General features: G+C 54.9%; 1 protein-coding gene across 1 annotated transcript; it reads left to right on the forward strand.

The window, feature by feature from the left end:
- Nucleotides 1-20: 20 nt before the first annotated feature.
- On the forward strand, nucleotides 21-11,058 carry NATD1 (N-acetyltransferase domain containing 1). The gene is made up of 3 exons (XM_082292275.1): nucleotides 21-208; nucleotides 6,847-6,965; nucleotides 7,705-11,058. The coding sequence occupies exons 1-3, from the start codon at nucleotides 112-114 to the stop codon at nucleotides 7,819-7,821; spliced, it is 333 nt and encodes a 110-aa protein (XP_082148401.1). The 5' UTR covers nucleotides 21-111; the 3' UTR covers nucleotides 7,822-11,058.
- The last annotated feature ends 532 nt before the right edge of the window (nucleotides 11,059-11,590 follow it).

The following is an 11,590-nucleotide window of genomic DNA, read 5'->3' on the forward strand; positions in this document are numbered from 1 at the left end:
CCGCACAGCTGGGGCTTCCTGCGGCCGGGGCCGCGCCGGGGCCCGACCGCGCCTCCGCTCCGGCACCGACACCGACACCGACACCGACACCGACACCGACACCGACCCGCCATGGCGCACTCGGCGCCGCTCGGCCTCCTGGAGCAGGGCTGCCCCATCCAGGTGGAGCACGATCGGAAGCGGCGGCAGTTCACCGTGCGGCTCAACGGTAAGGGACGGCGCTCGGGGCTCCCCGGGACGTTACCTGCTGCCCTCTGCTCACCGTTCGGCCTCGCTGGGGGCCCCGGATTCCCGTTCCCTTCCTTTCAACCTCTCGCTGTTTCCTCCCCTTCGCCCCGCCGTTTCTCCCCCCTTTCCCCTCCCCGTTCCTCCTCCCCGTTGCTCTCCCCCTTTTTCTTCTTGTTCCCGTCTCTTTTTCCTGTTCCCACCTATTTCCTCCCGTGCCGCTGTGTCGCACAGCACTTTCCCCTGTACTCTCCATCCTGCCGCGGTGTGACCCCCCCCGCGCCCCCCGGTACTCGTCAGAGCACCCCTGATTCCCGATGGTGCCCCCTCCTCCCCGCCCTTCCTGAACCCCAAAACCTTCTCCCAGGAGATCTGGGGATCTCTCGGCTCCCTTGGTTGGGCTCGGTGTGTGGAGCCCGATGGTGGCAGGGGCAGGTTTGGGGGCACTCCCTTTGCCCCCCCCCAGGAGCAGGTGCCTTTGGGTGATGTGAAGGTGCAGTGCCAGTAGGGAACGGGGTCCTTCTGGGGAGATTCCTTCGGGGAAGCCCCTCGGGCGCTCCAGCACGATGGGTGCCATGGTTCTGTAGGACCAACAACACGGATCCAAGCTGCCACAACTGCCTGTGGGACCAGGGCTGTGGAGCTCTGGTGACACGGTGACCCCCAAACAGCTCTGTCACATATTGGGTGGAGTGAACAAAGACAAAAAGTAGGTGCCACTAAAATTTCTCTGTGGTGCACTGATTCTTTCCCAGTCTTCATCTTAATGGTTAATTCCAGATATTCAACGATCCCAACATCTCTTCCCCATCATATGGGTAAAATAGGCTGCCTTGCTGCCCTGCAGAAATTGCAGGGTAGCTGCCTTGGTTTAAAAAAAATAAATAAAATGTGTAGTTCAGAAATCACAGGGAATGCAGGAGGCTTCGTCGATAAAACAACAGGAATAGTCTGGATTTTATTTTAGACTTCTCTTCCTCTCCCCCACCCCATTTTCATTTCAACCACTAATTACAAAGTGCAGGCTGGAGGCTCGGCAGTGGTGGAGCGAGGAAGGAGGAGATGGGTGCGGAGAAAACAATTTCACCAACTGCTTATTTCAGACTGAGATCAAACGAGGTCCCAGGTGCTGGGTCCCCAGTGCCACCACCAGAGCATTGTCCCAGTCGGTGAAGTTGGTGTGTGCAGGAAATAGAGGGGACAGCCAAGGGCCAACAATTATTAGGCAAACGTAATCTTTTCTTGTGGTTTTCTGGATAAAAGCTCTGCCAGCCACACCATGGGCCAAGTAGCGTTTGGTGGCTGAGCAGGGATGAGTCGTGACTGGAGAGGGTGAACTTCAAGAGTGAGAGAATCAACTGTGGGAGTCGTGTGTGAATCAGCACAGAACCTCCTGATTCAGGAGGGGGTCGTGGAGTCACAGAATCCCGGAATGGTTTGGGTTGGAAGGATCCTAAAGCTCATCTCGTTCCAGCTGTGGGCAGGACACCTTCCATGTGTCCAGACATGGACCAGATTGCTCCAGGCCCCATCCAACTTGGCCATGGCTTCGCCCAGGTCAATCCCCATGATGAAGGCTGTGTTTTTTCTGGGAGTTCAGGGAATCTGAGCCCTTTTTTGTGAATTCAGCACTGGCCACGCAAGGCAGCCGAGCTGAGCAGCGTCCTGGTGTGACAGCAGTGTCTGTGCTGCTGGGCTGACTAACATCCATGTGGAGTGGGTGATCCATCTCTCCTCCTCCTTGTTAGGCACTTACTGTTAGCAGCCAAGCCCTGGAAGATGGTCAGGAGATAACCATCTCTGTGGGAGTGCGTGGCAGGGTGTTTATTTCCTGCACTGCTCTTTGTCGCTCCCGCTCCTGGCACGATGAGCATCAGTGGTGTGGAATGCTCCGGGAGTTTTCCCTGCTGCATGCAGGGAGTGACAAGAAATGGGTCAGACACAGATTTTGGCATCAGTGTGACCCCCGTGTCCCTCAGAGAGCACTTTTGTCCCATGTCACTCCACTGTAGCAGAGATGAACAGCAATTCGTGGGCTTCAGGGTCAACTTTCCTGTGATGTCCTAATTTCTGCTAGATGTCAAGTGTGGATGATACCCTGGGAAAACATGGATGCACCAGGCTTGTAGACCAACCAGCCAGGCTTTGAGAGCTGGTGGTTTATGGTGGTGTGATGTTGGGTAGAAAACTTTCCATGGCAATGTCTTTCTGGAAATCCCTGGAGCAGGAGGCCTGAGACAGTGAAAGCTGTGAACTGGTTGTGAAAGTGTTTGTTTCAAGCACCATCCTGTGTTTGCCTCTGCACCCCTGTGTGACCTCGTGTCAGGACTTCCTCCTTGTGCACAAGGAAGATGAATTGCACTCAGTTTTTTGGGGGGGTTGCCCTGTCTTTCCTTTCTCTGCTGGTTCCTCCCCTCTCTCCCCTCATTGCTGCAGTAGCTCCTAAAACTCTTATAGGAACAGCTGCTTCACTTGAACACGTTCCCTTTTCCCTTGCATCCCAAAAGCAGGAACATTTAGAAGCTGAAAGTAAAGCTGATTATAACCAGACCTCACCGAGCCTCGTTATCCCTCGAGAGGAGGGCAGAAAGACGCCCAACTGGATTTGTAATGGGTTAGGATGTGACTAACAGCCTGAACCAGCCAGAAACCTCCCTGTGCAGAGACTCTCTTGGAAAACATCAATTTGTCAAAGCTAAAAGCTTCCATGGGAATCATATAGGCTGGTTTTGTCAGGAATAGTTGGGTATTTTTTTTTATCTGAGATGAAATTTCAGGTCAAAACAAGAAACCCAAAGGGATCCCCCATGCCAAAGTAGTTGGCTGGTTCGTCCAGCTGCTGGCACAGATGTTTGAGGCAGGGGAACAGCTTTTAGTAGCAGCTGCTATGACTTCTTGATGCCCATCACACCCATAAGGCTCTCCAGTCAGGATTCAGGCTCACCACATGCGTGGAGGAGCTCCAGTTTCTCAGGGATGCGCGGGATTCCTGCACATTCTGACTCCCGTTCATCCAACACTTGGGTGCAGCACACCACACTTCCCAAACCTCCCACTCCTCCCCAGCTGGGTTTGGGCAGGATCCAATGCCTGGAAGCTCCTCTTTTGCCCGCTGCTGATCTGAGTCTCAGGAGCTCCTTGTCCAGGAGCCCAGGCTCAGGTTTATTGGGAAAACAGGTCATGCCTTGGAACTTTCCTCTCTGATGGGGCAGATGCTTTCCAGGAGGGGGAAGGTGCCAAGTTTGCAGCAGGGAGCTAGGGATCTGTCGCCAGACTTTATCAAAGACATCCCCACTCCTCCTGTGCCACAGGCACCTCCAGAGAGCTCCTAAACAGGAAACTGCTCCAAAGCAGAGCCCTCCCGCTGCCATTCCTGTGAGTGAGGCCCCTCCATGAGGGTTGTGCTGTCTCCACTCTGGCTGTTGTGCTCTGTTGTGTTTTCTCTCCGTAGTAACGTGCCAGTAGCTCCCTGGGGAGCGAAGCCAGCCCATGGCAGGCAGCGAGCTCCAGCCTGGCATGCACGAGCTCTTCGGGACATCTCATCCTCTCGGCTCACCCCACACGCAGCTTTTGCTTTTTTTTCCCCACTGTTTGGCTCAGCAGCAGAAGACCTGAGCTGCCTCCTGCCCTGCTCCTGGGAGATAGGGCAGGCATTTGCTCCCTCCCCTTGCTCCCGGGGAATGGCTTTGCAGCAGTGTCCTAAGGAGGCTGGAGCTCAGGGGCTGCTCCAAAGGCTGGAGTGCAGAAATTGGCCTTGCAGGCAGCAGCCAGGGCCCTGCCCTGGTCCTGGGCACACAAAGGGGTATTGTGGGCTGGGGCCAGCGCAGGGGGACAGGGAGAAGGGACAAGGGATAGTCCTGCAGTGCTGCAGCATCCCCTCCCTGGACAGGCGCTTTGTGTATGCCAGGAGAGGGGGTCAGCGAAGGATGAGCGGGAAGGGGGTGCCTGTGTCTTCCCTGATGCCCGACATGTCCCTTCCTCAGCTGGGGCTGGGGCTGGGCTCTCTGCTTGTTCCCCAGGCTCCTGAGCCACCCAGCCTGGGCACTTGTGTCTGGCATCAGGGCTGAGCCCACTGCTGATCCTGGTGGAAACCCTCCATGGAGAGCAAGTTTAGACCTGGTCCCTCGTCCAGCTCCCAGAAAAGCTTCCCTTTGCCTGTGCCCCCTGTGACTGGAGGGAGGGACAGAGGGAGAGCAGGGCACCAGCTGTGCTGCCATTGCTGCCGTCCTGCTCCTCTCTGGCTGCGCTGATTTGCATCGACTTCACTTCCTCGCTGGTGGCCTCGAGGGGAGTGTCAGTGAGTCAAACACCACGGACAGGCTCCCGGGGCTCTGCTGGCTGAGGCCTGGGCCTGCTGTGCCAAGCTCTGTGCAGGCTGATAAACTCCTGTCCCAGAGTCCAAGGGGGTGACACGGGCAGGAGGCTGGCAGGAGGTGGCTCTTATGCCATGTTTCAGTGGGAGTTCTGCTTGTGCCCCCTCTCTTTGGGGGGGGATTGCAACAAACTGGGGCTGGGTACTCCCAGAAGGGTCAGAACTGCTTCCAGCTCCCCCAGCTTTCCTGGGAGCAGCCCCCCATGTCCAGGGTACCACACAGCACCTTATTCCAAGCCATGGCTGTGACCTGCAGGGCCCACACCACACCCTGTGGCATGAGTGTCCCTGGTTTCATGTGCTGCGTCACTGAGGTGAGCATGTGTGGATGTGATCATGCACTTGGCTGAACTGGGATGTTTTTTTTGAACTGGGACCAGTTTCCAGCAGCACTGACTCTCTGTGCAGGGCTGGTTGTAAAATCCTTTGGTCTGTGTGTGTTCTTCTGTGCCCTGGTGGCACCCTGCAGCTCCTGTCCTGGCTGGGGGTTTGTGGTGCTGCTGTGGTACAGGGAATATTGAGGAAAAGCCTGTCCAGGACATGTCTGAGATTCTCCAAACACTGCTTTAACCTTCTGCTTTAAAATGCATTTTTGTGTGTGATACTTCTAAACAGATCATATATTAAAAAGTGTACTTAAAGAAAAAAGATCTTTTGTTCTGTTGTCAATTTAGTTTTAAACTTCTCAAAGCTTCAGACAGAGGCTATGGAAAGTTTTGGCCTGGGAGGAGAGTGGGGTGGAAGGGCTGGAGCGAGTGAAAGCTGCTGTTATAAGATCATTTTACAGCCTTTGGTGCTGCCAACTCTGTCCTTGCCGCTCCTAAGAGCTGCCACCAAATGCTCTGTGAGGGTGAGGACACCTCATGCCTCAGCCTGGGCAGGTTTCCCTCCAGCAAGACAGGTCTGTGCTGCTGGGGAAGGGCTTCACCTACTCCCTTGCCTTTTTTTGGGTGTCTGGATCTGCATGGAGAAACACTGCAGTTCTCCCTCTTTTCTGTCTGGGGAGACTCAAAGAGCTTGGTTTTTTGGTGAACCAGAGGCTGAGAGGGGCAGGACTGAAGCCTATAAATACTTGGGGGAATGGCAGGGAGGGAAATTATTTATGTCCACCCAAGAACAATGTTGGCACAAGAATGAGTGGGCAGAAAACAGCAGGAATAAACTCGGGCTGGAAATGCGAAGGTTTCCATCCAGTGTCGGAGAATTGAGCGTCTGCATAAAAGGAGCAGGAATAAAAGCTTGAGCTGCTTCTCCTGAAACACAAAATTCCAATGGGCTCATTTCTAGTTTCTCTGGAATACAGGGATGAGGCAAACTGGGCTGGAGTTGTCAGCTGAAATGCAGTGAAATAGAGTGTATTGAGCTCAGCTAAAGCAGATCCTGAATGCAGGTGAACTTTGCAGCCCTTCAGCCTTAAAAAACACTGGAAAGAAGGGAAAGTTTCCATTATTTTAATTGAACTTGTCTCTTTGATTGGGATCTTGCATTTCTGAAACTCACTTTTAAGTACAGAAACCTTCTAGAAATGAAACGTTTGCTTTTGCACTGAAGGCAGAAGCTCAGGCTCTGTGGATGAAACCAGAGGGGTGTTCTGACTCTCCTCTGATTTATACATGAGTTGAAACTTCTTTTTTCCTGTAACTGAGCTGCTGTGAGAAAGGTCAGGGTGTCGAAACAGGAAGCCTGTGTGTGTGTACATGTAAATTTGTGTGCACAGCCCCCCTTGCACACCTGTGTGTGCTTTCCTGTGTGTTTGTGGGATTCACCTTCCCAGCATCTTCCCCAAAACGTGTCTAGACAATGCTGCAACACCAGACCAAGGAGTCTTGTCCTGTTTTATGTGCAGTAACAAAAAAAAATCCTGTGCTGGAAGAGAAATTAATTGGCTGTTACCTGGGTCAGCTTTGTTGTTTTCACCTTTTTGCTTTCCCCCACAATCAACACATTTCCTCCCTCCCCACAGCTGCTTTCCTACACTAAACATATTGTGCTGGCGTCAGTGATTCAAGGCTGGGTCAAAACCTTGCTCCTGCTCCAGGGGCTCGGAAAGGCTGAGCAGACCTGGCTCTGCTCACACCTCAGGGGGATCAATGAGGACATCCGGGTGTCACTGAAAGCAAAGTCTCGACTCAGCGCCAGAGCCATTCCCATGGGCACAAGGAATGCTGTAGCAGTCCCAAAACTGCCCATCCCCTGCTGTGGGCTCTCTGGGGACATCCCAACCCTCACCCCTGTCTCCCACCCCTCAGGTTGCCATGACAAGGCCGTGCTGCTCTACGAGTACGTGGGGAAGCGGATCGTGGACTTGCAGCACACGGAGGTGCCGGACGCCTATCGAGGGAGAGGAATCGCCAAGCACCTGGCAAAGGTACGACCCCAGCCACCCAGAAGGGCGAGGGCTGTTGCCATCCCAGCTGTGGCTAGAGATCCTGGCTGAAGCCAGGCCCCATCATGTTGGAATTGGATGTGCGCCCTGTGGGAATCCTGCTCTGATGGGAGATGCAGTGGCTGGCAGGGCAGATGGAAATCTGGGGTCAGACATTCCTGTTTCTTGTGGCAAGAGGAGCTGGGTAAGTACCAGCAAATCCAGCCACTTGCCCAGGCTCGGCCCATTCTTCCTCTCAGCAAAAAACCCTTGTGCAGGAGCTGATGGATCACCTCACCTCAAGCTGGACCCATCCTCTCAAACCTTCACTGCTCTCATGAGCCCTTTGTCTGCCTTGGGCTGTGCAGGGAGAGCTGAGGAGTCATGAGCACAGCAGTGCAGACTGTGGGGTGGTGCTTTGGGGTACAGCTGCTCCCTGGCCCTGTAAGCGGGGACAAAGGGGTGATGAAGGTGGCCTTCACAGGATGGACTGGGTCACCTGCAGTACACGGGGCTGGATGTGTTGAGGGTTAAACTGGGGACTCTGTGGTGAGGTGGTGGCTGTGGCAGGACAGTTGTGCTCTCCCCTCAAGCCTCTCTCTCCACCTGCCTCGCACAGGGGGTACCTGAGGGCAACCTGCTGCTTTCCCCTGTCCCGTGGTACAGGATTCCCAAGGGGCTTCAGAGGGGAGCAGAGGCTGGGGGTGCTGGTTGTAACCCATGTGATCTCCGTTGGTTGCAGGCAGCCCTGGACTTCGTGGTGGAGGAGGACCTGAAGGCCCACCTGACGTGCTGGTACATTCAGAAATACGTCAAGGAGAACCCGCTGCCGCAGTACCTGGAACACTTGCAGCCTTAAGGCAGGACTGCTCCCACACCAGCACACCTGTCCCTGACTGTTCAACGCGGCCTTCGCTTCTCTGCAGTCTCAGGAAACCCCTTCCCACACTTGCAATTCCCATTTTTTTAAGCCTGTCCATGTGGTGCATGAGTGTGGGCAGGACCTCGTCCTCTCTGCCCACGTGCGAGCATGGCTACAGCCCCTGGGCCAGGCTGGCTCTGGGCACACATGGTTCCCCCCAGTGCTCTTCCCAAGGCAGGGCATAGAAGAGGGTGATTTTTCCGCCAAACTCCATCACAAGGCCAGGGGATGACTTGTTCTGCACCTCATCCCCTCACCTCCGCTTGGCGACAGCTGTGAACTTGCTGGGGATGTTGGTTAGGGGTGGCTGTGGGGTACCAGCCCCCCTTTCCTCCTGGCAGCTGGGGAGATGCTGTGGATTAAGCTTTGTGGGACAGAGGGAGGTGCTGGAGGAGCCCCAGCCCTGTGTCAGGTTCATCCCCTGCTGCATCTGTTGGGCACCAAACTCTGTCCAAGCCCACATGCAATTCATACAAGAACATGTGGACCATGGTGGCACCTCAGGGGCTTTGCTGCACTGACTGTGGAGACACTGGGATGGTGACACCTTTGAGCCTAGGGACAAGAGCCGTGTGAGGAGCGAACTTGGACTGCAGAGGCTGTGGCAGAGTCTGTGCAGAGGAAGAGATGTGGCTGAGCTGCAGATGCTGCTCTCTGGAGATGCCAGCGCCTGCCCAGCTTCTGTACACAACCCTGAAGTGGCATCCCACAGGGTCATGGACTGTTATCCCTGTCTCCCTGCCCTTGGTGTGGACACAGCTTGCTCAGGAGAAGAGACCAGCCCCACAGCCAGCCCTGGCCTAAGCAGTGAGGGGACATCCCACGGCACCAGGGTGGTTTCCTGCAGCTGAAGAGGAAGGCTCCCCCCTATCTCCCTCTTCTCCATCTCTGCATCCTTGTCAGTGACCCAGATCAGCCCCATCATCACATCCCAAGAGCAGCAGGGTAAGGGAGCAACAGGGTAAGGACTCCAGGACCTGCTCCTGGCCCATCTCCAGGGTTCAGTGTTAGAGGCACCTGTGTCCATGTGGATTCCAATGGCTTCTCCTTACAGCCTTTGGAAAGAAGCCCTGGCTCACAGCATTACCTGTCTGCTCAGTGGCCTCCTCACAGCTCCAAGCTCAGGGCACTGGCAGCATCGTAGGGACCTTGGCCAGCAGCAGAAACACCCTCATTTCATGCTCTTACCTCCATGGATGATGATTCTGTAGCACAACCCAGGATTGCCACACTCACATGTAGAGGTAACACCATGATGGTGTTACTGCCTGGTTCCAGCTTGCTGCCTGTCCTGCCTTGCCTGGGTTTTCCAGGGCCTGAGCTACACCCCAGCATCTCACACTGAGCTCTCAGGACTTTGTAGTGTCCCAGGGCAGGGCTGTGGTGAGGGAGATGATGCTTTCAACACCCCCAGCCCTGAGCAGCTGCTGAGGGCTGCAGCCAGGCAGGAAATGGAGAGTCTCTCACCTGGAGGCCAAATCCAGACCTTGCTTAGCTCAGCAGGGACTAAAGTTTACAATCTGTGCCACGGAGTGACAGAAGCTCCAGCTGAAAGGCAGCTCAGCCTTCTCCCAGAGCCCAGCATGAAGTCCATGGCAGAAAAGGCAAAAACTCCTACAATCTTCTCTCCTGGTTGGGATGGCCAGAGATGGAGACCCTGTGCCAGGATTTCAGCCTGAGCTGTCCCTGGCCACCAGCTCGAGATGAACCCTTGCTGCCTGCCCGTGCTTTTGGGCTGCCCATCACCAGCGTAATGCAGCCCTCTCAGGCTTCCAAACTCCATCCCTGCCCTGCACACTGCAGGCTGTGAGACCCCTGCCTGTGCCCACCACCTGTGCCAGGGGGCAGAGCCACCTCTGCCTTGGGCTGCTCAGGAAAGGCCTCGAGCTCAGCCCTGCTTCTGCTTCATTTCTGCCCTCTTGCTGCTTATTTCACCCAGGCTGTGACCTTTAGGGTGGCTTTGAGGGCCTGGGAAAGGGTTGCAGGTAACAAACTGAAGGGGCTCAAGAAGAAATGTGGGCTGCTAAATGTTCTTCTTTAACATGCAAAACACACTTCAACATATAGTTACAGGAGCAAGGCTGGCTCTGGTGCTGCTGTGATGACCAAACCATCCCTGCTCTTGATTCCAAGGTGAATGCTGAACAATTTTCTCCCCTGGAAGCCACGATCACACACTTGTGTCTTTGCCACAGCAGGGCTTGGTGCTTGGGAGTGATGTTTGAGCCCAGTGCTGCGAGCCTCTGTCCTGGTTTTGTGCTCATTTCCACTGTGTGCAGTCTCTAGAAGCTCCCTGTTGTGTCAGCTCGCTGGAGGGAGTGCTGTGCTTACTGTCTGGGCAGCGTCCCAGCGTCCACGCCTGGCTCTGGAGCCCCTCGTGCTGCTCTGGCAGGAACCTCGTGCTTCCCGGCGCTGGATCACCCGTGGCAATGGCTGCCTTAAATCAGGCACAGCACACGGTTTTGCTGCTGCTTCCCTTCGAGGTGCTACAACCCCCCCAGCGTCTGACCTGACAGAGACGTGTGCCAGTGTATGTGCCAACCGTTTCTCCGCTGTATCCATGCTCTGTCCCAGCCTGCCCTCCTCCTCGATGCCAGTGAATAGCAATACCCACGGGTCACCAGCGATGCTGCAGTCCACGGTGCTCCTGTGACCCTGCACGGCCGGGTGGGACCTGGCTCGGGGTCCCTCAGTGCTGGGTACCCCTTCCCTGCCCTCCCACCAGCTGCCTTTTCCCAGCTGGTCTCTGCAGAAAGGAGCTTTGAGTCCTGTGCTGCCCCTTGGTGCTGATTAAGCCTGGAGGAGTTTGGGATCTTGGACTCTCCCTGGGCAACAGGAGTGTGGAAGTAGTTTGGTTGAATACTGAGCTCCCCAAATCCATTTGAACTACAGACCTTTGGTGGGTGGGGAAATGCAGGTGGCTGTCAAACCTGCTTCCACAGCCCCCAACTTGAAACACCCCCTCCCTCGTCCGCTCTCCAGCATTGTCTTCCTCTGTCCAAGGTTTCCGTTCTGTTGGATTCGGTGGTTACGATGTGCCTTTCCTTCTCAGGACCTGTTACAAACGACCTTTCTGCTCTTGTTTATGTTTAACATTTATCTTGATCCCTCCCTCTGTCATACTATAAAACATGAACATAATGCATGGAATACAATACAATAAAATTGTGGCTTAACTGAGCTGCAGTGGCTGTGCTGCGCTGAGGGGACCACATGGTCCCATTGCAAATGAACAGTAGGTAAAGGGTGAAATTATTGTATTTTATTTGAGGTCACAGGGCTGGCTGACCTTGTGATGACTGTGCAGAGCTCAGGGTGAGCGGGATCACAACTGGTTCCTCTCCTTTGCCAGCTGATCCAGCCCTGCTCACCTTCATCATTCCTCCTTAGCATTTCAGGCCAGTCTTTGGGAGTTGTCCTGCAAATGAGCAGACACTCAGTGTTCATGCCCACTGTTTTAAGATGGGCATGAAAATATTTAAATATCTAGCTGCTGTGCTTGTCCAGAGCAAGGTGGGCAGGCAGGTGACTCAGAGGGACACAAGGCACTTCCCTCCCTGAGCCAGCCCTCCTCAGGCCTGGGAGCACAGCCCGAGCACTCAGCACTCGGGATCCCAGCAGGGCATTTGTGTCACTTCCCAATGCTGTGTGAGGGCTACAGAGGTTGAGGCCAGAGTTTGGATAACTCAAACTGCCGGGAAGGGTG

This window comes from Coloeus monedula (assembly GCF_965178545.1).
Source record: "Coloeus monedula genome assembly, chromosome: 16".
NCBI classification, from domain to species: Eukaryota; Metazoa; Chordata; class Aves; order Passeriformes; family Corvidae; genus Coloeus; species Coloeus monedula.